At 46.6% G+C, this 26,821-nt stretch overlaps 2 protein-coding genes across 5 annotated transcripts; both read left to right on the top strand.

The window, feature by feature from the left end:
- The first annotated feature begins 838 nt into the window (after window positions 1–838).
- On the top strand, window positions 839–14,279 carry DDX6 (DEAD-box helicase 6). 4 transcript variants are annotated; one of them, XM_080631751.1, is made up of 14 exons: window positions 839–976; window positions 3,146–3,607; window positions 5,059–5,122; window positions 5,576–5,680; window positions 6,031–6,160; window positions 6,638–6,784; window positions 7,026–7,124; window positions 7,832–7,950; window positions 8,463–8,591; window positions 8,967–9,083; window positions 9,625–9,688; window positions 10,435–10,536; window positions 11,280–11,459; window positions 13,840–14,279. In XM_080631751.1, the coding sequence occupies exons 2-13, from the start codon at window positions 3,408–3,410 to the stop codon at window positions 11,453–11,455; spliced, it is 1,452 nt and encodes a 483-aa protein (XP_080487877.1). In that variant the 5' UTR covers window positions 839–976; window positions 3,146–3,407; the 3' UTR covers window positions 11,456–11,459; window positions 13,840–14,279. The 4 variants fall into 4 exon arrangements, with proteins under 4 accessions (XP_080487877.1, XP_080487876.1, XP_080487878.1 ...); XM_080631750.1 differs by lacking the exon at window positions 13,840–14,279 and adding an exon at window positions 12,810–13,800; XM_080631752.1 differs by lacking the exon at window positions 11,280–11,459.
- Window positions 14,280–16,694: 2,415 nt separating this feature from the next.
- On the top strand, window positions 16,695–26,810 carry VPS11 (VPS11 core subunit of CORVET and HOPS complexes; the record flags this gene model as incomplete). Its single annotated transcript, XM_080631747.1, has 17 exons — window positions 16,695–17,257; window positions 17,612–17,909; window positions 18,181–18,325; window positions 18,514–18,649; window positions 19,299–19,462; window positions 19,549–19,796; window positions 20,226–20,427; window positions 20,526–20,677; window positions 21,540–21,726; window positions 22,134–22,277; window positions 22,731–22,919; window positions 23,773–23,934; window positions 24,398–24,537; window positions 24,675–24,877; window positions 25,407–25,578; window positions 25,685–25,907; window positions 26,649–26,810. The coding sequence occupies exons 2-17, from the start codon at window positions 17,752–17,754 to the stop codon at window positions 26,808–26,810; spliced, it is 2,787 nt and encodes a 928-aa protein (XP_080487873.1). The 5' UTR covers window positions 16,695–17,257; window positions 17,612–17,751.
- Window positions 26,811–26,821: the final 11 nt, after the last annotated feature.

The following is a 26,821-nucleotide window of genomic DNA, read 5'->3' as shown; positions in this document are numbered from 1 at the left end:
AGCAGAGAAGTAAAGAAGGAGATAAAGGACAGGGCTGTGCTGATCTTATTTCCCACGAGAACTGGGCAGGAATAGGTAGAATTACTACACTAGGCGGGTCACCAGGCCTTATGGCAACGACTGCTGTGGCTGTCAGAGGAGGGAGCAGCGTGGCACGTCCCTCCCACTGTGTCCCGCAGACCTTCCATGGCCTCAGGACTGTGTTTTGCTGTCGAGGGCAGGAGTGAACAGCCTGAAGCTGGTTGTAGATGTGAGGAACCAGGGAAAAAACTGTCCATGTGAGGGGAAAGAAGGAGGTTTCTGTGTCCTTTTGTGCCGGTTTCAGAAAAAACGCTTTAACACAAGTTTGTGTGGAACAGGTGGGGGATTATTAGCATTTTCAAGCTGGTGTTTAAGATCCCATTCCTGCTGTGCCTCAGTTTGTCAAGTCCTCGGTTAAATAACAGCTCCCTATAGAGGAAGTGGTGATTTCTAAGCTGTCACGATCGGCATGTGGCTCAGTCCACATTTTAATGTCATGTGTATGTATTCACTGAAACACGGCTGACACCAGAGCCACGGCACCTCTCCGGACCGTTCTTCGGAAACAGGAATGTTTCCGTTATCTCTGCTGCCGCCCAAGACGCGAGCTGGGGGGGGCGCTCCTCCCTGCTCCGCCCGCGCTGCACTCGGGCTCTCCGGTACGGCACGGTCCCCGCGGGTCTCTCCGGTACAATTCGGTATGGTCTCCGACAGGGCCCCTCCGCCAGACGGCGCGCAGGAGGGCGTGGCGAGCGCGCTCACGTAGCCAGGGGGGCGCGCGCCGTGCGTGCCTGCGCGCATGCGGGGCGGGGCTAGCCTGCCCTGCCGGGAGGGGGTGGGCGCACGGGAGGAAGGAGGAAGCCGCCATCTTGGAGCGTCGAGTCGCCATAACAAGGCACCAAGGGAGAGCGAGAGGATTTTATACCTGGGCGAGGGGAGAGCGCGGCTGGTGGCGGTGAGAACGGGCCGGAGCGCCGGGACGGACGCGGGGCAGCTGGAGCGGGGTGGGGGGAACGCTGCCGCCCGGCCGAGCCCCGCGGCCTGCCGTCGAGCGGTGGGGCCTAAGTGGGGCCTGGCGGCGCCCAGGGGCTGCGAGCGGGTCGCGGGCGGCCGGCCAGGCTGGGCCGCGGCGGGAGCGGCCTGGTCGGGGGGCCGGGGCGCGGGGCGTGGCCGCGGCGGCGCTCGCTACCGGTCGGGGAGGCGGGTGGGGGCCGCTCCATTGTTTGCGGGCGGAGGTGCCGGTGTGGCGCAGCTGCGTTTCTTGAGCGGTGTGGGCCCCGCCGCAGGGTACAGGGGCCGCGGCGCTCTCTGCCGCTGTGGGTGCGACGCTGCAGTGCGGCCGGGGCTGCCGGAAACAATGGACACCGCGGGCGCTCCAGCGGCCGGGTTTGCTGCGCGGCCGCTTTGTGCTGGGGCCGGCCCGGCCTGGTCCTGCCCAGGCTTGGGGTCGGCTGCCGGCAGAGAAAGGGAAAGAGCAAGCGGCGGCTGCCCGCCCGTCTGCTTGCCTGCCTACGTGGTCTGAGCCTGGAGAGGAGAGTCGGGGCGGGGTGTGTGTGTGTGTGGAGACTTTTTGCCGTCGGAGTGTCGGTTTGCGAAATGGTGGCGCTTCTCGTCCCGGAACGGGAAGATTGGCTGCGTTCGATGAGCCTGTGCGTTCTTCTCGAATCAGTGTCGTTTCAAAGAGTAGTTACGAGCGAGGGAGCTAGAGGGACTGAGGGGGTACGTCTCCTACAATATCGGAGAGCTCCTTGGCTTTGGTATTCGGGTCTTTTAGGCGACTCCGGTGGCTTTTGTGACTCGACCTGTTTTTACAAAGTTAATGTAAAGACGCCTCGAAACAGTAGTTACGGCCAGTAAGATGACCGGCAGGAAAATCCTCGTTCTGCAAACCGTAAAGTTTTGCTTGAAGCTGGAATTGATGCGCTTGGGAACAGCTAGGACGTCTGGAAAGAGTCTGGATTCTTTTTCACCCTTTTGAAGTGCTCTTGAACATGCGGTTTATTCACTGAGGAGCTGCGTGGCTTTTGTGGATGCTGAACTTAGGGAGCAGTAGTCTGCTGGTTTTATTTTGCGTTTTCCCAAGATACAGACGTGTAGTGAGGAGGAATTGTACAGGCAAGCCAAATTTTTTCTGCTTCCAAAGGTTTTGGACTAGCAATGTCTTGGCTGCGTTGTATTGTTGTGAGGAGTTTTTTCAGCTCTGGTCTATCAGGTGCAGACTTTGTAGTGTGTCTACATTTTTGCTAACCTTTCTCCTGAATACCTAGGCGATAATAACTTGTGTTCAAATGTTATCTTTGAGTGCAGTATGAGTGGTTACTACCAGCTGGAAGGTAACGTCATGCAGGGGACAGAAGCAGGAAGTATCTAGTGTAAATGTATGTTGCTCACTGTTTCAGTTCAGGCCTAGTCACTTAGACTTAACAAAACAGGAAGCTGTCAGCTCAGCTTGATGAGGTGGTTAGTTTCAGTATTCGAATGGTGTTAAATCAGTACCCAGTTTAAAAGCTGATGAACTAACTTTCTGGGTTGTAGGAGGGGAAGCTTGTTTGGTGGGGTGTTTTTTCATCTGTGTGCTTGTTTGTTTTTATTGTAATAAAAAAATAACTTAATTTGTATTTCCCTTTCGAAGCGAAAAGAGTGAATAGAGTTACTTAAGGCTTTCATCAGTTCTAACTGGAATATTCACTGGACTTTAAGGTCTTGTTTCCTGTCACACACTTGTGCATAACATTGCTTAGCTTTAGGGCTGCTTTGCTGTGTCCCAGAAATGGGGGAATTTCAAGAACCAGCAAAGCACTTGATGTGATTCATGCTTATGTTGGGGGGGGTGGGGTGTGTGTGTGCAGGTAATATTTCTCAAGCAGCTACTTATTGGAAGGCTGCTGAAAGTACAGCTGTTGAGAGCATCATCTTTGGTGACTGAAGGTGGTGGCTGCAGCTTTATAGAAAGGGGAAAAAGAGTTTTGACGAGTGTCTTGGAAATTATCCCTGAGAAAATGGAAAAGCAAATGCTGCTGCTACTGCCTGGGAAGAAGTGACTCTTAAAGTACAAAGGTAAACTGATGTGCTTTCTGTAGCTAAACCCCCAGATACTAATTGTCACCATCTGCTTCTCTTTCAGATTGAACCAAGTGAATTCTGATATAACTCAACTTTGTTAGAGGGCTTTTTTTTTTTTAAAAAAAGTTGATCCACAGTGCATCAGAGCAAGTTACTACTTTACTTTTGAGTGACTTACAGGTGCTTGCCTGCATTGCAATAAAGGACTCATATATTGAGCAAGACTTATTTATCTCTTCATTTTGGAGAGTCTAATAAACTGTTATTACAGTTTCTGTACTGACTTTCAAAGTTTTGAAGTCTAAAAAGACATCTTTAAAAACATGAGCACGGCCAGAACAGAGAACCCTGTTATAATGGGTCTATCCAGTCAGAATGGGCAGTTGAGAGGCCCTGTAAAACCCAGTGGGGGCCCAGGAGGTGGAGGCACACAAACTCAGCAACAGATGAACCAGCTGAAAAACGCCAACACAATCAATAATGGCACTCAACAGCAAGCACAGATTATGACCACCACTATTAAGTAAGTGTTTCCGTCGGCTGCCGTGTTTCAGAGTCATGTATGGGAAGTGTTGTTGTGTTCTCGTGTTAAAAAGTTTGCTGCTGCTGCTTTATAACCGTGTTGGTTGGAAGTGTCCTGTTGTGCGCACTATGAAAAGAAAGCCATATTTCTCTGCTGTGGCTTCACTGTGAAAATTGCACGTGACGCTTTGCTTTTAAAACTTGTAGCTGCTTGTCAGACATATCCCACTGAGCAGCATCATCCTGTGTTATTTGCTATTGAGACTGGTATGAGAGGGGAATTTGGGAGTGGGAAAGAACTGAACTGAAGACCGAGAAGGAAATGCCCCCTAATCTCAGTGCAGTTGTGTTTGCTGTCGTTTGTTGAGTTCTTTCTTGCAGTGAGAAATTCCTGAAAGCGTGTAATCTTTTGTCATTGATTTTAAATAGTAGAGCTTGCTCTCCTCCGTGCAATGCTCTGGCTTTAATTCATCAGAGCCTGAGCTGAGGTAATATGTACCACTGTGATACCCTACTGCCATCAAACTGGTTTTGGAAGTGTGCTAATAAACATGAGTGTGCTGGTTGGAAATCCTGAGAGATGTAAAAGACTTGGATGGTACGGTAACATCTTCTTTTTTTGTTTCCTCTGAACAACATTCACTTTTATTTTGTTACTTGATGATTTGTGAAGGAAATGCCAGCTGTCGTCAGAGAGAGTGTAATGGAGTACTTGGAGTCTGACAGTAGCTTGCCTGACTCCTTCCCGGTTTGGTTTGGTTTTGTTTTCCTGTTGTCCTTTGTTGTTTTTTTGGTTTTATTTGTAATGGGTTCCTCTAATGAAATGGATTACTTCAACTCAGCAGAAGTCCCTCATGACTTCCTGGGATTGGGGAAGAGAAGGGATTGCTCCTCTCTGTACAGTGGCTTTTGAGAGAGGATAGGTGTCTAAATCTCATTGAGGGCAAAAGATGCCAGCAGTTGGTCAACAAGTGGAGCGTGTGCTTACTTAATTTTCTCTCCCAAGGTGGTTTTTCATCTTCTCGCATTACTCACAGGTTAAGATTGGATGTTCCCAAGAGAATTTTTTTCTCTTTTACATGATGAAATATTCTCATGTGGATTTATTACAGTCAGTTTCTGTCATATGACTAAGTCAGTGCTCAGTTTTAAAAGTGTGTTTGACTGAATTGATTCAGTGCCCTAAAAATGGGACTTGAATCATGGCTGGATTGAGATTTCACAAATTCTTTGGGCGTTTGGCAGACTGCTGATTTTCTCTGTTTGCAGTTTCCTGCCTGTTGCATCCTGCTTAGCTCAGAGAAGGCTTGAGCTCATGTGTGTAGGCGCTTTCAGTTTTTAGGAGGTGAAAATACGACACGTTCACTGCTGCCTCTATAGAAGTAAAGCTTCAAAATAAAATTATTAAACCAGATTCCTTTTTAACTTCATTTAATTTTATTTTTGCTCTAGACCTGGTGATGACTGGAAGAAGACTTTAAAACTCCCTCCAAAGGATTTGAGAATCAAAACTTCGGTGAGGATGGTTGAATTACATAAATACTAAATAAAAGATCTGGGAGAAGCTGTGGTGGCAAAATATTTGTCTTAAGCAAAGATTGAAATGCAGTTCAGCACCTGCTGTTTGCAATGAGGAATTAACTTATACAGCTGCTTAGGAGAGACGCTTCTCTCTGAAGGCTTGAAAACAGTTTGCTGAGGGTTTGTTACTGTATTGGTGTTACAGCATAACTGACAGTTGTCAGTGTCTCTCGTAAGGCAGATTAAAAGGTGACAGTTCACAGCACTGTATTTGGCTACAAGAAGGCTAATGTTTTCTTCTCCACTGTGTGGTATTGCACATATTAGTGGGAGCTCCTGTATAGTAATGGAATGAGCTTTGTGGTCTTCTTGCATACAGAATCTCTCCTTGAGTCAGACCAGTCTGTGTGACCTAATCTTATGGAAGTGCTTTTTTTGATTTTTCCAGGACGTGACCTCCACAAAAGGAAATGAGTTTGAAGATTACTGTTTGAAACGGGAGTTGCTGATGGGAATTTTTGAAATGGGCTGGGAAAAACCATCTCCTATTCAGGTTAGGAGTCTACTACAAGTTTTTAGACTACTTACAAGTAGCATTTAATTTTTATAAATGTCTTGAAATTCTTAATCTCACTTAAGTCTTGGATACTGCTGTTGTGATTTGAGAGAACTGGGATTGTGAACGGTAGAACTTAGTGATTTAGTTGGGCATTAAGAAATTCCTGCCCTCCCCCAAGGGCCACTAAGTCATGCACTGGGTGACTTAGAGATGGGACTATCTTCTGCTTTAGAGAAGTAGATTTCACACAATACTGTTAGAGAGTAGAGTTAAATCTGGCCAGCCTGTTTGGTTAGTGTGGCTTACAATTGCTTACCCACTATTTATATCTCATTGCTTTTCAGGAGGAGAGCATCCCCATTGCTTTATCTGGTAGGGATATCTTGGCTAGAGCGAAAAATGGAACAGGCAAGAGTGGAGCCTACCTCATTCCTTTACTTGAACGGCTAGACTTAAAGAAGGACAATATACAAGGTCAGTTGAGATGGATCTCACTTAGCTGCAGCCAGGTAGTGGTGTCAGTCACTACATAGCAGACTTGAGGCTAAAACTAGTTAACAAAACTGAGGAGCGCAGGTTATCTGCTTGTATTTCCAAAGAAAGTTAACGGGGAGCAGGGGAGGTGGAATTTTGAAAGTCCCACAGTTGCTTTCAAAAGCTTGAAGTGGAAGACATCTTCTGGACTTTACAGTCTTGCTCTGGGGAGTGGATTTGGAGTGAGAAGCCAGTGTGCTGGCCAAGGGACTCATGTGGAGGGAGTATGGAGGGACAGAGAACCCTTGCACAGAATTTGCCTTGCTGTAAGCAGTTTCTAGGTCTGGTTCAGGATACCCAGAGCATACCTTCCCAAAGCACCGCAGTCTAGCTTGTGTAAAGTCTCCGCTTCTCTACCAATTAGCATTTTGGGTACTGTGTCTTCTAGTAACTCACTCTGATGCCTTTAACTTTCAGCAATGGTGATCGTTCCCACCCGTGAACTAGCCCTGCAGGTCAGTCAAATCTGTATCCAAGTCAGCAAACACATGGGAGGTGCCAAAGTGATGGCAACAACGGGAGGAACCAATTTGCGAGATGACATAATGAGGCTTGATGATACAGGTCGGAGCACTTTTACTACACTTCAGTTGCTGTTTGTTCATGGCTTTTACAGTGTGGCAGTGGAATTTCTGCTTGTTGTTATTGTTTGCCTGTTACAGAACAGACTACCTCTTGTTCTCTGTTTGTATGCCGTCATTCTCTCAAACTGTTCATATGAAACATGGCCGTGAATGCCAGAAACGTTGTTTCAGTCGCCTTAACCATTTTTTTTTTTTTTTTTTTTGCTCTTCTAACCTTACAGTGCATGTGGTGATAGCTACCCCTGGGAGAATTCTCGATCTCATCAAGAAAGGAGTAGCAAAAGTTGAGCATGTCCAGATGATAGTATTGGATGAGGCAAGTTGCTCATGTTAAACGTTTTGGGATTTTAATGCCAAGTTAAAGCAATGATGTGTCTCAGTGAGTCTCCTCATTATGCACAGCAACAAATCAAGCTTTGCTTAGAGACACTGTAAGGTTATAGATCATCCATTTCTCAATATTTTTGAGAAGGTCATTTGGCAGAACTTTTCTTCACATTAATCTTTTAAAGCAGCCCAGGAAGATTTGCCTTTCCTGTTGTCTTCGCTGTTCCTGAAGAATAGATTAATGGTCTATTCTGAAAGGAAGGAATGCACTTCATTTGGTTTCAGTTTATAATGAGTGAGCTGTGCTCATGTAGAAAACTGATACATGAACATCTGGTAGTGTATGGGCTTCTGAGTGAGTGGTGGAGAAAACAGTTGTGTGAAAACTCTTGGATGACTGGTAGGAACCCAGATAACTTTTCAGTTGAGATGCCGTTCAGTTCTCCTGAATATGATTGCGTTTAAAGCCAAGTGCTGAAAACCAGGAGACGGTAGGCTTCTTTTACTGATGAATCCTGTCTCCAGCAGCTAAGGCAAATGTCTTTTGGAACGGTATGTGTTCCGAAAGGGACGAGCCTACCATAAGGCTCCAGGTGTTTTGGTTTGGTTTGTTTTTTCCCCCTGTATGGTACTACCAGAAGACTGGATTCTCGCACCGTTGATTTAACTTACTCTTTATTATTTCTGTTGTTACAGGCAGATAAGTTGCTGTCTCAAGATTTTGTTCAAATAATGGAAGACATTATTCTCACGCTACCTAAAAACAGACAGATTTTGCTCTACTCAGCCACTTTCCCTTTGAGTGTACAGAAGTTCATGGTGAGTGCAAATCCTCCCATATATGCACTATGGTGGTGCCGCTGCATGTGAAGTGCATGAATGAGTGGTGCATAGCTGTCAGTGCTCGCTTGTTTGGGGTTTTCTTTAATGCATCCAAATTCCACTGCTTTAATCTAAATTAGCTTAAATCTAGGACAGAAGCTTGAAAATAATTTTTGGCCTGCAGTAGCATTAATGGGACAGCGAGGTACACACAGGTCTTGCCTAAGAGGTGCTGTTTTCCACTTGGTATGTCAGTTAGTTCCATCCGCACTGATTTGCTTCTTGAGGGCCCTCTGTTCAGCCCACTTGGTTGCATTGTTGCAAGTACATTTACAACTACTCCTTGAGGAAATTTTACCCACCCTGTCTGTTTCACATGTAGCATGAAGAGCGAGTGGTGAGGTTGTGCATTCTTGCCATGGAGGAAGTTAAATGTGCCAGAGGGTAGGAAGTACTTCCATTGTTTTGCATGCAGATCTGCCCACTTTATTCTTATCTTTCTTTGTCAGAATTCCCATTTACAGAAACCCTATGAGATTAATCTGATGGAGGAGCTGACCTTGAAGGGAGTTACCCAGTACTATGCCTATGTAACTGAACGTCAGAAAGTACACTGCCTAAATACACTGTTCTCCAGGGTAAGTGGTAGGGCTGGGTCAAAAATGTACCAAGGCATTTTGCCTTTCAGAAACACAAATGAGACTGAGAGTGACGGTCTTAAAAAGACTGCTGAACAACACTTTTTCCTTGTCAAAATTTGTTGTTTCACTGAAGCTAAACCCAAGTGCTTCTTGTCCTGCACCTTTGTACAAAATAGAGACTGTGTGAATTACCAAAAGCATACCTGCTTTGCTTGCTTTCTGGGAGGGATTTAAACGTACATCTTACCGTAGAATCACAGAACGGTTTGGGTTGGAAGGGACCTTGAAGATCATCTAGTTACAACCCCCCTTGTTTTGGGTTATTTGTTAGTAAAATGCTGCATTTACTGAGCATGTTACTTATATGTTCAGCTGCAGATTAACCAGTCGATCATTTTCTGTAACTCTTCTCAACGGGTTGAATTGCTAGCCAAAAAGATCTCCCAGCTGGGCTATTCCTGCTTCTATATCCATGCTAAAATGAGGCAGGTGAGTATGAAGTTTCCAGTGGTTTATTCCATACCACCTCAGGCTTTACTGCACAGCTGAATTGAGTCTTGTGCTTGCCTTGAATTTGCACGTTCTTTGAAAACTGAAACATGTTGATCTGGTGTTGATTTGGTTTTAGACCACCCTCCTCTTCACCCCCCCAAGCCTCTTCCCAGACCATTCAGAGCATAGCTGGTCAGTTGGTGTTGGGTCAGTTTAGTTAGTCCACCGTAAGCATAGAATGTGGCCGGAAGGCACAGTTATGGTAGTTTCTGCCTTGCTTTTGCCAGCATGGGGAGCCATCGCAGACCGCACAGCCTTCATTTCAGTAAGTGTACTAAAAGATGTCAGAAGGTTGACATGATGCATGTCATTGTTTTAATTTTGAATGTGAACTAGACTCACTAATGGTGACAAGGGGGAGGCACTCATGAGCTTGAAGGTCAGTGTTTGTAACTTGACTATACCTGGAAGCAAGGGGTGTGGGTTTTTTGTTTGTTTTATTCTTGATTTATATATGTGTATGTGTATTTATTTCCAGGAGCACCGCAATCGTGTGTTCCATGACTTCCGAAATGGATTATGCCGCAATCTTGTTTGCACTGGTAAGAGTTTCTAAATATTTTCCTGTTTGTAAAGGTTGTGATAGAAAACAAATGAACCATTAGCCCAGGTATAAGAGGTCACTTGATTTGTCATAAAACAAAACAAGATGTTTTGGTAATTTCCCTTTGTCAAGCCTGAGCATAGAAGGGTGCAGCGCTCGTTTAGCCCTATAGTTTTTGTCTTTTCTGACAAACTCTGAAGGAACAACTTGCAAGTGAATCATTTTACTGTATAGGTATTTTCTGCACTAGTTATGTTTGCTGTGTATTTTCACACGTTTTATAGTTTTGAATGGCATGTGTATGATCAGAGTTTTCTGTTGTCCAGCCTGTTTGGGCAGTGCCGTGGCAGTGTCTGCTGATCCTTGCACTTGTCTGGGTCAGGATGTAGTTCAGATCTCAAGTCTGTTGTGACACTGGCAGTGCACAGTGGTGTGAGGAGATGCGTGTATAAGATGACCTGCTCAGAAGCAGTCTGGTGTGGAAAAAACAAGCTTTGTGCTAATTACTTTTTTGGCATAGACATGCAGATCTGGTGTTTTGGTCATTCTTCTGATATTACTCATGTTTATGCGGGATCAAGAGCAAGAAGAATCTGTAACAGAAGTGTCTTTAATACCGGGGCAACTTGCATCTGGAAACCAGTGCAAGCTGCTGTTAATCATTGTGAATGTTGCCACCCTGAACGCTGGCAGCATTTGATCCATCTGAAACTAACTTTCTTCATGACCTGGCTTGTTTTTCAGATCTGTTTACTCGAGGTATTGATATCCAGGCTGTGAATGTGGTGATAAACTTTGATTTCCCAAAGCTGGCAGAGACTTATCTCCATCGTATTGGCAGATCAGGTGAGATGAAAACACCGTTTGGGTGCAGCTTTGTGGATGACTGTTATGTTTCTTAGGCTTGAATTGGCTTCTAGGTTTTATGACTGTTCCTGAGAATTATTTTAGGTAGCATTGGTTTTTTTTCTGACAAGTTTATTTTGGATAACATCTCAGATGGTTATCCTTACAAATAACTAAATGAAGGGCTGTTGTCTTGAAACCAGCCTGAACAGCCTAAGGGGGGCTTTGGGGGGAAGGCATGTTTTGCTTTAACTTACTGATGCTCCTGTTTGCAGTCTGGGAGAATTCTGTACGGAAAACTTAAGCTTCTGTAGTGGCTTAAGCGTAGTTTTCTTCTGCAAGTATTTCTCCAAGGTATGTTTCCAATATCTGGACATGAGCAAAATACACTCTTAAGGAAGGCAGTGAACAGAGGAGGTCTGTGTATTTGAACTTTGTAGTTCAGGCTTTTTCAGGAACTCTGTTATTGAAGAAGGGCTGGACCTGCATAATGTAGTAGTGGAGGACTTTTTTTTGGTAATCAGTGAGGTTTTGTCAGAGCATTTTGAACCTCCTGGGTTTTTGTATTCTTATAACAGTACAAAACTCCTTACCAAAATCTGACGTGAAAGTTGTAGGGACTTGTGGTGGAGTCTGGACTCGATTTTTATTAGCAGAGAGCCGAGTTTTAGTCACTGCATAGTGGGCAGACTTTTTCAATCAGCCTTCTGTTACTTAGTTCAGTTGTCTGTTTTTTTGTCAAGGTCGCTTTGGTCATCTTGGCCTGGCCATCAACTTGATCACCTATGATGATCGATTCAACCTGAAAAGTATTGAGGAGCAGTTGGGAACTGAAATTAAGCCCATACCAAGCAACATTGACAAGAGCCTGTATGTGGCAGAATACCACAGTGAACCTGTAGAAGATGAGAAACAGTAAACATGTGCGTATGTAAATGCCTTCTTGATTAGGGGAGTTGTGTTGAATGAAAGAAGAGCTGATGTGTCAATGTTACTGCAGGGGGAGGGGGAAATTGATGTGCTGAAGAGGCTCTGAATGTGAAAACAAGGGTTTGAAAGAAGCTCTTGGTCCAAGGAATTCTGGGGATGTGCTGAAGCTGGGAGCGGAGGGTGAGGGCTTTTTAGTTGTTGGAATTGAAATGCTGGCCATATGCTAAGGAGACCAAAAATAGGGGAGAAAGGGGCAGGGGAAATGGTGTTTGGAGAGGCCGAGATGGCTGCTGGCAGTCTAAGGAATTCTTCTGTATCGCTAAGCTGAAATGAGAAATCATGAGGGGCAGAGAGGAAGGTGGCACTCAAAAAGGGGAGGAGAGAAAATGGATAGCTTTGGGAACAGAGCTCCAGCAGAAATGCTGAAGCACCTCACCAGTTAGAGGACACAGGCTCAGGCTGAAGGTGCTGCATCTTCTGCGTCCTTTGGTTCATGAGACTCTTGGCAAGTGAACTTGCTAATAGTAAGTAAAGCTGTAGTTCAGCTTTGCTGCCACTCGAGGTCGTCTGCATAGTTTCAGAAGAAAATCAGGCTTCACTGTCAGAGACTTCAAAGTGTGCCCTTTCTGAGCATTGTCCGAGGAAAAACTGCTGGGGCTAGTCCTTTGACAAGAAGAAAACTGGCCCTGGATTGTAGTCAAGCAAAACAGCTTTAGGATGATGTTTGCTGTGGTTTTAGCTAAGACGCTGTACAGTGCAGGACCAAACACGGTATAGTTTGGGTTGGAAATTGTTCTCTTGTGTGCTCTTTTTGGAGATGGTGAATTACAGAAACCTGACAAAGCTGCTGAAATTCCTTTTGGGTGGTAAAACCAAAAAATGGCTGTAGAAGTGTTCTAACACTAGCTAGTGTTCAAATGTCCCTGTGTCTCTTCTGTGAGCTCAATCCAGGACAGCCCTAGCCAGTCCTGCCGAGCTGACTTGCAGCCTCTGCTTTGCTTTCTTTGTGTTTCATAAGTAAGTAAAAAACCTCCCAAACCTAGGTGATGAACTTGGAAAAGGCTTTTGTCTGGCTTCCTTCCTTAAGGGGAATGGTGTGACCTTGCCAGGGAGCTGTTTGCTGTTTCCTGAGGGACTGGAAAGGCAGTTGTGCTCCATAGGTATGGTAGGGCATTAGCAGCACCTTTTTCTGCGAAGCTGTGGTTGGAGTTGAGCTGTTCAAATGTCCTTTGTGTTTCCAGAGCTGCCACATAGCTGGTGTGATTCATTACCTAGGGTCTGGGTTTGCATAGATTCGATTTAACTGTGGGTGTTGTGGTTGTATTTTTGGTTTGGTTTTGCAGGCTTTGATTACGCATGCCAGAAGGTGAAGCCCTTTGATCCAGATCTGTGACACATCGTTTCTTTGGGGATACCCTTCTCTTCATGGGTTTTTCTTCGTCTTTTCATTTTGGAACTATGAAGACTAAAGAGCTCGGCCTTTTTTTCTTTTTAAATTTGGCAGCAAGGAAGAAAGAAGATAAAAGCAGGAATGTCTTTTTGTTTTTCCACTTGTTTGCACTGTGTGCTGATTGAACATTAGTTGCACTAACTGCTGGTTTTAAATTCTTTTGTCTTTGGGTGGGAGGGGCAGCAAGGGAAGAAGAGAAACCCTGGAAAGAGAAGAACGGCGATGAACACGAGCTTGTCAGCTATTTCAAATTCTTCAACGACTGAGTGCATTTCAACTTCTCCCTGGTTACTCATCTGTTTTTAAGCTAAAGAGCTTGTTACTTATTCGTGCAAAGTGCCTTATGCTATGAGACCATTCAGAATATCACCTTTACAACAGCCCAAGGAATCAACAGCCTTTTTTGGTTTCAGGTCAAAGTTCCCCTGTCTTCCCCCTCTCCTCCTCCCCAAGTACTCAAGCCCAGGGCTGGGAGGTGAATTGTATTGGGAATACTGCTTTTTTTTTTTTTTTTTCTTCAACTTTATTTTATTTTTTTTTCTTTAATTGGAGGAGTTGATATGCATCTGCAGTTCACCCACACTGTAAATACCTGTATTTAAAATGAAACCAACTTAAAATCTGGGCTGATTAGGTGCAGCATCATAGCTCCAGAAGGAAAGAGTAGCCTGTTGTCCTTTGCAGGAGCCATAAGAAAAGCCTTGTGCTCTAGCAGAACACTACATACTGGTTTCCATAAGAGTCTCCATTAGTAGTTAACAGCACTTGATAAGTAGACTTGTTTCAGAGCCATGGCCCTCTTTCCTCTGGTGCAGTGTGTCCCATAGAAAATCAGATGTGTATATTGTACAAACTTTGTAAATATGATTTTTTTTTTCTTTTTCTGTTTGGGTTCATATATAACTTTTTCTTTTGTGATGAAGGTTGCCGGGGTAAAAGGGATTAGACTGGTTATGGGAGCAGCTTATCGATGAGAGGGGCTCAGTTTTCTGCAACACTAAACAAGGAAAAGTGCTCTGACCTCCATGAAGAGCAGGCCTCTACAGGTGTCCCCCATCCAGGTGGGTTTGCTCTGATGCCAGCAACACTGTCCTGTGCTGCTCATATGGAAGAGATCACCTGTGGGGCTCCCAAGCCACCTGGTCTGTAGCTCAGCCTGCTGGGAGATGCTCTTCGATTTCCCCTTTGGAAACTTTTGGAACTTGACAAGCTCGGAAGGGGGCCGTGACCTGTGTTCCACCGTGGCATGAGGGAAATCCGGCAGCGTCAGCGTTGCTGCGCAGTGTGTGCATAAGGCATGGATTTGGGTTTAAGAGAAACTGTAGAAAACCAATTTACACATGCATAAACTGACAGTTCTGGAGCTTTGTGGGACTGATGACTTCCTGCAGCATTGTGCATTTTCTGCCCAGAGCGGCCTCTGTGCAGACTTGTGAGCAGGTAAGGGCAAACCCCTGTTAGTGTTAGAAGCTGCAGAAAGCTGCTTTCCATCTCCTCTGTTTGGGCACGCATCGGTGTCTGTCATTTTGCATTGTATATTGCTGACGAGTGCTTTCTGGTTGAGTAGTGTTGCTTTAAATTGTGCCCCTCCCAACATGCTTGATGTTTGGCCTGATCTACAGGCAAAAGGAGTGAGACAAATCAGAAACTGTACTCTTTTTAAATTCCCTTTTAGCCTGTTCACCAGTGCTGTCAGGAGGCACCTGGATGAATGCAGTTCCTTTTTCTCAGTCATTTATCCATGTCAGATGCTGTGCTCGTACCACACTCACTAACCTCTGAGGCAGGAGGTAATCGTCCTGCGTTCTCCCTGTTTGGCCTTTGTTTCTTTTTTTAACTTGGAGGAAAGTAGCTTGGCACTCCAGGCGGATGTAGCCACCTATGTCCTGGAGGATCGTAAGCAGAAGCCAGGTGCCTCCTGACAGCAGCTTTATGAGATGCAAAGGTCTTTGTGTTTGGGATTTTTTTCTTCCTTTTGTCAGCAGTGACTCCATAATTGTAGCAAATGCTGCACTAGAGTACAAACTCAAGAGCTTGGTCACAGGCACTCTGTGAGCCACACAGCTTACATCTGACTGGCAGGTACTAAATGTAAACAATTTTGGGGTGCTTTTGGGAGGGCGGGGGGTGGGAGTTTGCGGGTGGTAACTTTGACCAAAAGTAAAATCTCGCTCTTGTACTGCAGCCAGCTTACGATTTTTCAGAGAGACGGAAGAGGGATTGTTTTAGTGTGAAAAAAAGACATGAAAACTGTAAATACAAGTTGTGTATCTTGCCAGGGCACGCACATGTAACAAGAACAGGATAGCAATGTCGAGTCAGACGTGTGTGCTCTGTGGATTTGTGGTAGGTTAGCCTGGTGCCATGCGTTGCTGGTCCCTCTGGAATCACAGAACTTCTGAAAGTATTACTTTAAACTTCAATGCCTCTCGGTGAGGATTGGCACTTAGCGAAACTGTCGGGGGCACCGTATTTAGGTGGCTTCTGGTCATGAAAGAAGCAGCCTATCTATTGTGCTAGTAGGCCATCTCTAACAGATGTGATCTTGCAGATGGAAAGATGCTCCAAAGGACTAGGATAATCCTAGCTTTTTTTTTTGTTTTGTTTTCTGTTTTTTTTGGGGGGGCATGGGGGGTTGCTTTTTTTTTTTTTGGTTTTTGGTTACTGTTTTGTCCCCCTGCCCACGAGTGAGGAGCTGAATCTTGCCCTCCTGAGATTTACTCGCAGGCGAGCTGTTTTTGCTGGTCACGTACCGGCCTTTACATTTCTGCGTTAGTTGGACCCCACAGCGATGAGCCCCAGGTCAGACAGTTTCTCTCACAAAGCTGACGTGGATGCGAATCTGACGGGTTCTGCACTTTTCCCCTTAGAAGTCCAAACGCTTGCTCTGTGAATGCTGAAATGGAGCTTTGCCGCTGGGTGAGGCAGCCATGCAGGGGGTGATGCGCATCGTCAGCAGCTTCCTGGGGAGAAACAGCGGCTGCTGTCTGGGTTTGCACTGTCAGGAGAGCACCGCAGTTGCTAGCGGACTTGTCCCTGGGGGGGGGGGGGGGGGGGTCGGTCTCAAATACACGTTTCAATTTCCAGAATGAGATGGGAGCATCTTTCCTTTGTCCTCTGTGACTTTAGATGTGGGTAAGAACAGGGAAGCTCAACATGAGTTCATGTTGGGTATGTGTTGGTATCAAATCATCTCATTCTGATGTTCTTTATTTTTACTTGGGATGGGGGAGAGATGTCTGCTCCAAGGATTTAAAAATGCTTCTTTAAAAACGCACTTGTCTGGCTGGGTTTGTTGGTTTTGATCCATGGGACACAAACCTGAGCATTTGGCTGTTGTAGAAAGTCACGGAGGGGCCATGCCATTTCCCCCAGGCTGCCATTGTGGTGATTCTCCCAGTGCTCAGCTCTGCAGTGCCACTGGGGCCGAGCAGCTGCTGTTTGCTGAGGACAAAGTACGTTTTGTTCCCAGGAACTCCAGTGGTGTGGCTGCCATGGTCAAGTTTGGGCAGCAGCAGTCCGTGTGGGGAGTTTTCCGGTTGCTGTGAACTTTGGGTCCATCTTTTGTGAATCACACTTGATCTTTGTTGTAAACCAGGTTTCTGGACCAGAGAGTGTGCATCTGACCAGCCTCAGTCTGAGGCTTTATCAGGTTATCAGACAACTTGTGCTTGGGTCACTGTTGTGTTGCTAAAGTGTCCCTACATGGAAGCATTGTTAAATTTTGTTGTAGACAAGTTTGGGGAGGATAAGGGGGGGGGGGAGGGATGGGCTTATTAAGATACAGCATTGCTGTATTTTAACCGATGATTACGGGGAGGGGGTGTCAGGAGAAGAAAATAGTCACTGTTCCCTTTATTGAAAGAAACTGGAACTTTTATTTCAAGCGAAGAAATTATTTGCCGTTCAGGTGGAATATCGTAGTCCACCGGTCCCTGGTCAAGAGGTTGGGTCATTCTTACTGTTAATCAGCAAACACTATGGAGTCGTCCTTGAAAATGTTCAGGGGAGGGAGGGGAAAATTGGCTTTCTGTTCAATTGGTAATTGGCAAACTCTCCAGTGGAGGATTTTGTTGAGGATGTTCTTTCTGGCTGTATGTGAGCTGCAGCACTGCCTCGTGGGGAGCTTTGTGAGTTCCCAGTGTGGAAATGATGAATGGTAAAATCCTGATTTTGTTGATTAAACTCAATAAACACTCCCTGGAACTCTTGTTTTGGTCTTGTCTTCTCTTTTAACTGCACTGAGAAAAAAGTGTGTGACCTCTTTGTACCGAAGCCTGATATGTGTTGATGCTTGGAGCGAGCTTTGGGGAGAAGCCTCTAGGCGAGGAGTCAGTGTGGGTAAGTTTCTCTCTCACAATCAGAGGGTGTGAGATGGGATGGGCTTTCTGGCCACAGTGACTTCTGGTCTTGGCTGGAGCTATTTTCTCTTCCCCACGGGTCAGGGAAGAAAAGAGAATGGAATTAAAACGAGACTGGAAAGAAACCCATGGTGCAGGACCATGAGTGTTGCGGGTGTTTAGGAGCTAGTGTGGGGAGTTGGTTTCACCTGCTCTTTTACAAACCTCATCCACCAGAGTCGAGGTGAGCCCCCGAAACCCACCCCCGTGAAAGGCCAGCACAAAGTTAAGCGCTTTTAGCCAGGTTTAGGAGCGTGTCCTGCGGTGCTGAGGAGTTCTTTTATCTGTGCTGCAGCGAGGCCACCCGCCCATACCAAGACCCAGCTCCGCCGATCGCCTTCGGCGCATGCGCGATGCAATGCTCTCTGCCTCGTGACCTGAAGGGGCCGGGGAAGACCGTCACGTGAGGCGCTGGGGGTTCGGTCCGCCGCCAACATGGCCGCCTACTTGCAGTGGCGCCGCTTCGTGTTCTTCGACAGAGAGACGGTGAAGGAGCCGCCGGGGCTGGACGGGGCCGCAGGGAGACCCTTCGCGCTGCCCCCGGGCATCGCAGTCTGTGACTCGGGCAGGGGGAGCCTCGTGTTCGGGGATATCCTGCGCGGGGCCGGGGCAGGACGTTTGGCCCTGGAGTGGGAGGGCCGGGCCTCGGCCGGGTCCCCGGCGCTGTCTGGCTCGGGTCCTTTGCCCGTTCAGCGCATTGGTGCTGGGTGAGGTGCTGCTCGCAGCTGCTCTGCAGAGCGTGTTCGCTGCAGCCCTGGCAGAGGTCAGTGAGAAGCCAGCTTTCAGGGTTTGGTTCTAGTGTAATCAGAGTCGTGGGGTTTGGGATTTTTTCCCCTTTGTGTGCCTTAACTGCTAGCTACATATGGAAGGTCAGATCTGGTTTTTGCCTCGCTCCCTTCAACTCAGTAGTTTCCAAGCTTACAAGCTACGGGTAACACATCTGTACCAGCTGAAGCAGCACAGTATCCTGGTTTCTGTGGGTGAGGATGAAGAGGGCATTAACCCCTTGGTAAGTCAAATGGCAAAGAGGCGAAAATGCTTTTGTATTGTGTGTCTTTCTTAAGGCTACTGCAGTTGTCTTGATTGACTCTTCTAACCTCAAGCACCTTGCTCGCTGTGAGCACTGTTATATTTGATGCTAAGTTTTGGCCTCCTAATACCTCATATTTGCTTATGCCAACATATCGTCGTTTGTAGGTTAAGGTCTGGAACCTGGAGAAGCGAGATGGTGGCAATCCTCTTTGCACACGAATTTTTCCAGCAATACCAGGTAACAAGCCCACAGTTGTATCCTGCCTCACTGTCCACGAGAATCTTAATTTCATGGCAATTGGTAAGTAAAACTGAATTAGTTTAACAAAAGCGTTATGATCCTTTTTCAGATAAAATGAATGGGCTGCACAAAAACCAGCATAGAATATCTTGCTGGTTGTTCTTCTCCCTCCATTTCTATGTTACTCTTGCAAAGAGACAGCCTGTCTTGTGCTGTTAGAGGGCTGGAGAGGACAAATACCCAATGTCAGCCTGAGTCTGTACATATGACAGGAATAACTTTTGTAGTTAAAAGGGAACCCCGTATTTTCAGTTGATGCCATCTTTCCGTGCCAGTCACTAAGGTGACATGTTTATTGAACTTATACTAAATGTAGCTTTTGTTGTAGTACAGGAAGAAACAACCACAGGGTTTGCGATACCCCAAGCCCTATACAGAAACCTTTGTTTAAATGAGAAAAGGAACATTTCCCTCTTTGGTTTTAATTGTTACTTTGTAGTAGGACTGGGGCTGTCAGCAGACTGGTTTACTCGCTCTGAGGAAATCTCCCTCTAGTCTTGTTACAATGTACAGTATGTTTCAAATAAGCAAGGGAAACTTAATACCTTGCCGGTGAGCAGCCTGTTGTTGCTGAATGGAACTGCCCTAACTCAGGCTGGATGGTATTTCAGTTGTGCCATGTAACAGTTTAGTCTGTCCCCTTCACCAGGTTTTGCAGATGGGAGCGTTGTACTCACAAAAGGAGACATCACCCGAGACCGACATAGTAAGACCCAGATCCTACATGAAGGCAGTTACCCGGTTACTGGCCTTGCTTTCCGGCAGTCTGGCAAAACAACACATCTATTTGTGGTTACCACAGAGAACACTCAGGTGGGAATTTAACTGAAAAAAAAAAGAGATTCTGGCTTCAGAGTCTAGTGTGGAGCAATCCCCCAAAAATTGTGTTTCCTCTGTAGTCTTACATGCTTTCAGCAAAAGACTATCCTCACCTGGAGCTTGACACTCACGGTTGTGGACTGCGCTGCTCATCTCTCAGCGACCCATCCCAGGACCTCCAGTTCATAGTGGCAGGAAATGAATGTGTGTACCTGTATCAGCCAGACGAGCGTGGCCCCTGCTTTGCCTTTGAGGGACAAAAGCTGATTGTTCACTGGTATCGGGGCTACCTCATCATTGTCTCCAAGGACCGAAAGACTTCTCCAAAGTAGGGCTCCTCAGAACAGATGAGTTCTTTTTGCTCTTGCAGCTTCCCACTTTCCCTCTTTTTTCCTTCTTCCCTGTGAAACCTCCCTCCTGATGGCCAACAGCAACTTTGTCAGAGGTTGTTAAGGTTAATCTGGACCCATATATCAATTAGCTTCTGGTGTGGGAGTAGCACAGTTCATCATGCTAGTGAGCAAGTGGGGCTTGGGTTTTTTTTCCAGTCCCATGAATTTCTCAGTGTAACGCACAGATAGAATTTGTGTATGAATAGGTTTTGTCTTGCCTCTGGGTCTGCTTAGCTTAATCACCCAAGTGAACCCCTGCTGTCTTGCTCTCTGGACACTCCAAGTTTGCAAAGGTAACAAGAATTGTAGTTACTGAAGTAACTTGAAGTTCCATGTTTTCTGAAACTTTCTTCTGCTTTTTCCAGGTCAGAGTTTGCTGGAAATGAGGCACAGAATTCAGACAAACAAGTCTTGAATATCTATGACTTGTGCAACAAATTCATTGCATACAGCTCGATCTTTGATGATATAGTGGATGTTTTAGCAGAGTGGGGTTCTCTGTATGTACTGACCAGAGATGGGAAGATTCATGTGCTGCAGGAGAAGGATACGCAAACCAAACTTGAGGCATGTTAAATCTGTTTTGTTATTAGTCTCTGCCTCACGTCTGCAAGACTGTCCAGGGTAGTATTTCCCTAATACTGCTCTTCCTGTGAATTTAACAGATGCTGTTCAGAAAGAACTTATTTGAAATGGCCATTAACTTGGCCAAGAGCCACCACTTGGACAGCGATGGCTTGTCAGAGATTTTCCGGCAGTATGGTGATCATCTGTATAACAAGGGGAACCACGACGGGGCCATCCAGCAGTATATCCGGTGAGCGGGGGTCATAGAATCATTGAATAGTTAGGGTTGGAAAGGACCTTAAGATCATCCAGTTCCAACCGCCCTGCCATGGGCAGGGACACCTCACGCTAAACCATGCCACCCAAGGCCTCATCCAACCTGGCCTTGAACACCACCAAGCATTTACAGCCTCCCTGGGCAACCCATTCCAGTGCCTCACCACCCTCACTTTAAAGAATTTCTTCCTTATATTCATTTAAACTTCCCCTATTTAAGTTTGAACTCGTTACCCCTTGTCCTGTCAGTACAGTCCCTGATGAAGAGTCCATCCCCAGCATCCCTGTAGGCCCCCTTCAGATACTGAAAGGCTGCTATGAGGTCTCCACGCAGTCTTCTCTTCTCCAGGCTGAACAGCCCCAACTTTCTCAGCCTGTTTTCATATGGGAGGTGCTCCAATCCCCTGATCATCCTTGTGGCCCTCCTCTGCACTTGTTCCAACAGTTCCATGTCCTTTTTATGTTGAGGACACCAGAACTGTACACAATACTCCAAGTGAAGTCTCACGAGAGCAAAGTAGAGTCCTGTGGAGCCATGACTCTGTAGTACAGGTAGGAGCTACAGAGGCCTCGATTTCTGTTTTGGCCCAGGAATCAAACCAAATGAAATCATCCCAGTTGTTGCCTTTGTAGAGAGTTGGCTGTCTCACTGTGCATGCAGATGGGTGGTGTTACGCCATGACTAGTTGTTACTTCTGATACGTAGCTGAGTGGTTCCAAGTAGAGGGTTAGCGCCTGCTGAAGTTAAGGCTTCTGCATTCTTTGTAGTTAATTTCTCTGTTTATTTTGACTTCCTGGGTATACAGTCTCTTGTAAGGTGACTCTTCCCCTCCCAGAACTATAGGGAAGTTGGAACCATCTTATGTTATTCGGAAATTCCTGGATGCTCAGCGTATCCACAACCTCACCGCTTACCTGCAGACACTCCACCTGCAGTCCCTGGCCAATGCAGACCATACTACGCTGCTGCTGAATTGCTACACCAAGCTCAAAGACAGCTCCAAACTGGAAGAGTTCATCAAGGTATCAGGAGGAAGGTGGAATTGTGCAAAGTTGTGATGTTGTCATCATAATTGAAAAGGGGTAGCAGTGACAATGTGAATTGGCTCCTGTGGGTCTGTTGAGAGAGTGAAGAATGGATTTCTCCTTTGGTACCCCTGTCTTTGCTCCTTTATTTCCAACCTCTTGGTCATGTTTGTGGCGTGGCTGGCTTGCCACCTGAGTCTGAAGCGTGCTGGCCGTTGCCAATGTGATTGGCAAGCTGCTGAGAGGTGGTTAAGCTACTTCTTTTCTGCATGTATGACCTTTCCCTTGCACGAGAGGTACTAAGCTGTCCCTGCTCTGGCTTTCCTCCTCTTACATAAACAATTGCTGCTTGTGGACCATGGCAATGTTGCTGAGGGACCGTTTTTCTGCTTTTGTTCTTGTAGACGAGCGAGAGTGAGGTCCGCTTTGATGTTGAAACAGCAATCAAAGTGCTTCGTCAGGCAGGTTACTACTCCCACGCGGTGTACCTGGCAGAGAAGCACATGCATCATGAATGGTACCTCAAAATCCAGCTAGAGGATATCAAGGTGAGGGGATGGTATTGCTCCCATGTTCTCTACAGGGGAGATTCCCACTTCTATAGTCTCCTCTTTATTGAGAATCCCATTGCGCTGATTGATTGAATGCCTGTTGCCGCCGCCTGCTTGTTGGCTTTCCGCTTTAGCATATGCTGTAGACCAGGGGTGAAAGTCAGAGGGTCTTTTTCTTTCTGTTTCAGATGTGGCTTTTTACAGTGGCCTTTAAGAGAAGAGAGGGTCATTAGAGATTGATCTAAATCGCACAGTCTTCCCACTGGGCTACAGCCAGTCTTCCTCCCTGAGGAGGAAAACAAGCAGGAATAGTGAACTAGGTGGTAATTTGGAGCAAACTGTGTCTGTGGTGTACTTGCAGCACGTCTTAAATGCTTTCTGTCCTGACCTCAAAGCGGAGAGCAGAGGTTAACGTCACACAGTGATTTTGCTGGCTGCCTCCTTCCACAGAACTATGAAGAAGCTCTGTGCTACATTGGGAAACTGCCTTTTGATCAGGCAGAGAGCAACATGAAGCGGTATGGAAAAACCCTGATGCACCAGGTCCCTAACAAGACCACAGAATTGCTGAAGGTCCTTTGCACTGATTACCGGCCACTGGGAGACAGCGAAGGCCCTGGGATGCTGGAAGGAAGAAAGGTACAGTTCATGCTGACTGGGAGTTATTGCTCTCGAGTAGTAGCTTCTCAACAAGTGAGCGCTCCTGTGTGCTTTGTGGTGCAGGCCTGATGCTTTAGGTATAATGAGAAATGCACCCCAATATACTCCACTGTTGTGAAACCCCCACCTGAAGCACTGTGTCCAGCTCCAGAGCCCTCAGCACAGAGAAGACGTGGACCTGTTGAGCAGGTCCAGAGGACACCACAAAAATGATCAGAGGGCTGAAGCCCCTCTTCCAGAAGAACAGGCTGAGAGAGCTGGGCTTGTTCAGCCTGGAGAAGAGAAGCCTCCCAGGAGACCTTAGAACAGCTTCTGGTGCCTAAAGGGGGCTTTTAAGAAAGATGGAGGCAAACTTTTTAGCAGGGCCTCTTGGAATAGTTTGAGAGGTAATGGTTTTTAAGTAAAAGAGGGTAGATTTAGACTAGTTGTATATGAGGAAATGTTTTACACTGAGGGTGGTGAAACACTGGAACGTGTGGCCTGGAGAGGTGGTAGATGCCCCATCTCTGGAAACATGCAAGGTCAGGTTGAGTGGGGCTTTGAGCAACCTGATCTAGTTGAAGATGGCCCTACTCACTGCAAGGAGGTTGGACTAGATGACCTTTGAAGGTCCTTTCCAACCCAAACTGTTCTATGAGAGGCCCTGTCCTGGTGTACCAGTAGTTACAGAGACCAGAGACCACTTGGAAACTATTGCTCAGAAATGATTCCTGTGCCATGCTGTATCTGTTGCACTGCAGGGTCTGGGAATGGGTGCTCCACATAGCAGGGAAGAAGCACCCATCTGGCTGAGGCTGAGCTCAGAGCGTGACTTGTTCTGGCTGTGTTACAGGCTAATTCGGAGGAATTCATTCCGGTCTTTGCAAACAACTCTCGAGAACTGAAGGCTTTTCTGGAGCACATGACTGAGGTGCAGGCTGACTCTCCACAGGGTGTCTACGACACTTTACTGGAACTTCGACTCCAGAACTGGGCACATGAACAAGATGAGCAGGTTTGAGCTCCGCCAGCTTTTGTATTTTGAGAGGGAGATTTGGTGTCTTTGAATCCTATTTGTGTTCCTGCCGACCCGTAACCTTCCCACGTGGGCATTGATAACAAGACATAATGTTGTGCTGGACAAATGGGATGTGAATGGGAAAGCAGCCTGCTTGCTGGGAGAACACTCCTTTCAGTGAGGCTGAGCTTGTTTTGTATGAATCTCATTTAAGAACAGATTCCAGACAATACAACCTCTGTGGGCAGATGCCTCTCCCACAGAAGTAGCTCTCTTTGCTTGCCTAGATCTCTGAGGATGCTGGCTGTTGGGTGAAAGAAATCATGTCCTGCTTAAAAGGGATAGAGGGCAAACAGCAAAACTATCGTCTTTGAAAGAGCTGCAGATTCTTCTCAGGTCTTATTGCAAAATGTTCTCTGTGCACCCGTTGCTCTCCACAACTTCTCCCCCTTCTCTATAGATCAAGGAGAAGCTGCACAATGAAGCCCTCACCCTCCTGAAGAGTGAAAGGTTCAAAACAGTCTTTGATAAGGCCTTGGTCTTATGTCAGATGCACAATTTCAAGGATGGTGTCCTCTACCTCTATGAGCAGGGCAAACTGTGAGTGTTGCTCTTGTCTGTAGAGTCCTGTCCCTCCACCCACTCCCCTGCATGGGAATTTCTGAGCCATAAACCTGCCTGTCTTACAATACAATGGTAATGACCTCTTTAGTATCTCAAGATACTTTCTCTCATAGTTTCCAACAGATCATGCACTACCACATGCAGAATGAGCAGTACAAGAAGGTGATCGAGGTGTGCGAGTTGTATGGAGACCAAGAGGCTTGTCTCTGGGAACAGGCTCTCGGCTACTTTGCACGGAAGGAGGAGGACTGCAAAGAGTATATTGCTGCAGTGCTGAAACACATTGAGAACAAGAATCTCATGCCTCCGCTGCTTGGTAGTAATGACATGTGGCACCCAACCTTCCCCCACCAAAGAAACCCCAAACTAGCTTATAGCATTCCCTGGAGATTAGAAATCTGGGAGAAGTATCTACAGTTTGAGCCCACCATTTGAAGTAATAACCTGCTCTACAGGGAAAAGCTGTGCCAGTCACAGCTCCCTAGTTAGGAGAAACAATCTGTGGTGTCAGTCATAGAGATGTTTGTACCTGATTTCTGTTCTGGCAGCGTGGGGAGGTGGAGGGCTTGCTGAAACTCCTGCTGTTCCTTGGTGGAGAAAGTGGAATGGAATCCAGTATACTAGATCCTTGCTTTGCCCCTTTTGGTCTGAGCTATGCAAACATGCTCCCAGTTACCCATTTCTGAAAGAAGTCAAATTGCAGTCAGCTCTTTAAATGAGCTCCCTGAGTCGTTGAGAATGCTGACTGCCTGTGCCTGTAGAAGTGGCCTTCTACAGAAAAGCCAGGTATGATTAATGTGGTTGTGGGGTTTTTTGCTTGTGTTTAACTTCTCGATTGCTCTCAGTTGTGCAGACGCTGGCTCATAACTCCACAGCCACACTGTCCGTGATTAAGGATTATCTTGTCAACAAGCTGCAGAAGCAGAGCCGCCAGATAGAGCAGGATGAGCAGAGAATTCACAAATACCGAGAAGAAACTACAAGGATCCGCCAGGAGATCGAAGAGCTAAAAGCAAGGTGCAGTACCATGTGCTCTCACCTTACATAGGACAGAACTGTCCTTTTATTAAGAAAAAAACACACTTTGTCTTTCTCACCCTTATGCCTCCTCTCACTCTCACAGGCCCAAGATCTTTCAGAAGACGAAGTGTAGCATTTGTACCAGTGCCCTGGAGCTGCCTTCAGTCCACTTCCTGTGTGGTCATTCCTTCCACCAGCATTGCTTCGAAAGCTACTCCGAGAGCGATTCGGAATGTCCTACGTGCATGCCAGAAAATCGCAAAGTGATGGACATGATCCGAGCCCAGGAGCAGAAGCGGGATCTGCATGACCAGTTTCAGCATCAGGTAGGGTAACATTGCCTGTTTTACCAAGTTTGAATAAATAGGGTTTAGATTTACAGATCTAATTTATGGATCTCTAGAGGCTGGTAGAGTAGGGTGAAGCTGAAAGCATTTTATGGACGAGGTTGTGTCGACAGCATATAACAAGGCATTGGGCCCTAGGATGACTGCATTATGCGCAGGGCATGAAGAGTCCTTGATGCTCTCCAGAGGTGAAAGAGAAACTGTTCTCAGCTGGCCTTGAAACAGGTCAGTTGACTCTATGATCTTAAGGGTCTTTTCCAACCTGGAGAGCCATCGGTCAGTGTGACATTTGTTCTATACAACTTCTGGCTGTATAGAACAAATGGAAGGAGAAAGGTAAAAGAGTTGAGCCAGTTACATTGGAACAGGGCTAGGGCAGGGCAGTTGGGGTACCCCAAAAGTGTTGTGTCTGTGTTGTGTTTTCCAATGGTGAAGTGCTGAAGTTGGGAATGGGGCCTTAGCTAGAATATGTTCACATGAGTGGAAACTGAAGCAGCAGAGGCACTCACTTTCTTGAGAATTGTCAGTTGCCTCTTCAGTGCATGGCACAAATGTGGGATTGAAACAAGGTGGAAAACTTAAGCAGAGGAAGGTGCTTGTGCAGTACTTGCATGGAACTAGTAGGGTAGCCCAGGGGTGGCGAGGGCTGTGTGTCTAATAGGGAGGTGAAGGGGAAAGGCCTGGAGGCTTTAGCTGATACTGCTGCTTTGTGTCTGGCAGCTCAAGTGTTCCAATGATGGCTTCTCCGTTGTTGCCGACTACTTCGGTCGTGGCGTCTTCAACAAGCTGACCCTCATCACGGACTTGCCCTCGGGAAAGGCGGCGACGCTTGAGGCTGGGCTGCAGCGGGACCTGCTCATGCACACCAAGCGCAGCACCTGAGCGCGCGGCTC

This window comes from Psittacula echo (assembly GCF_963264785.1).
Source record: "Psittacula echo genome assembly, chromosome: 18".
NCBI lineage: Eukaryota > Metazoa > Chordata > Aves > Psittaciformes > Psittacidae > Psittacula > Psittacula echo.
The sequence above is the reverse complement of the archived record's forward strand: the minus strand, read 5'-3'. Positions and strand labels throughout refer to the sequence as shown.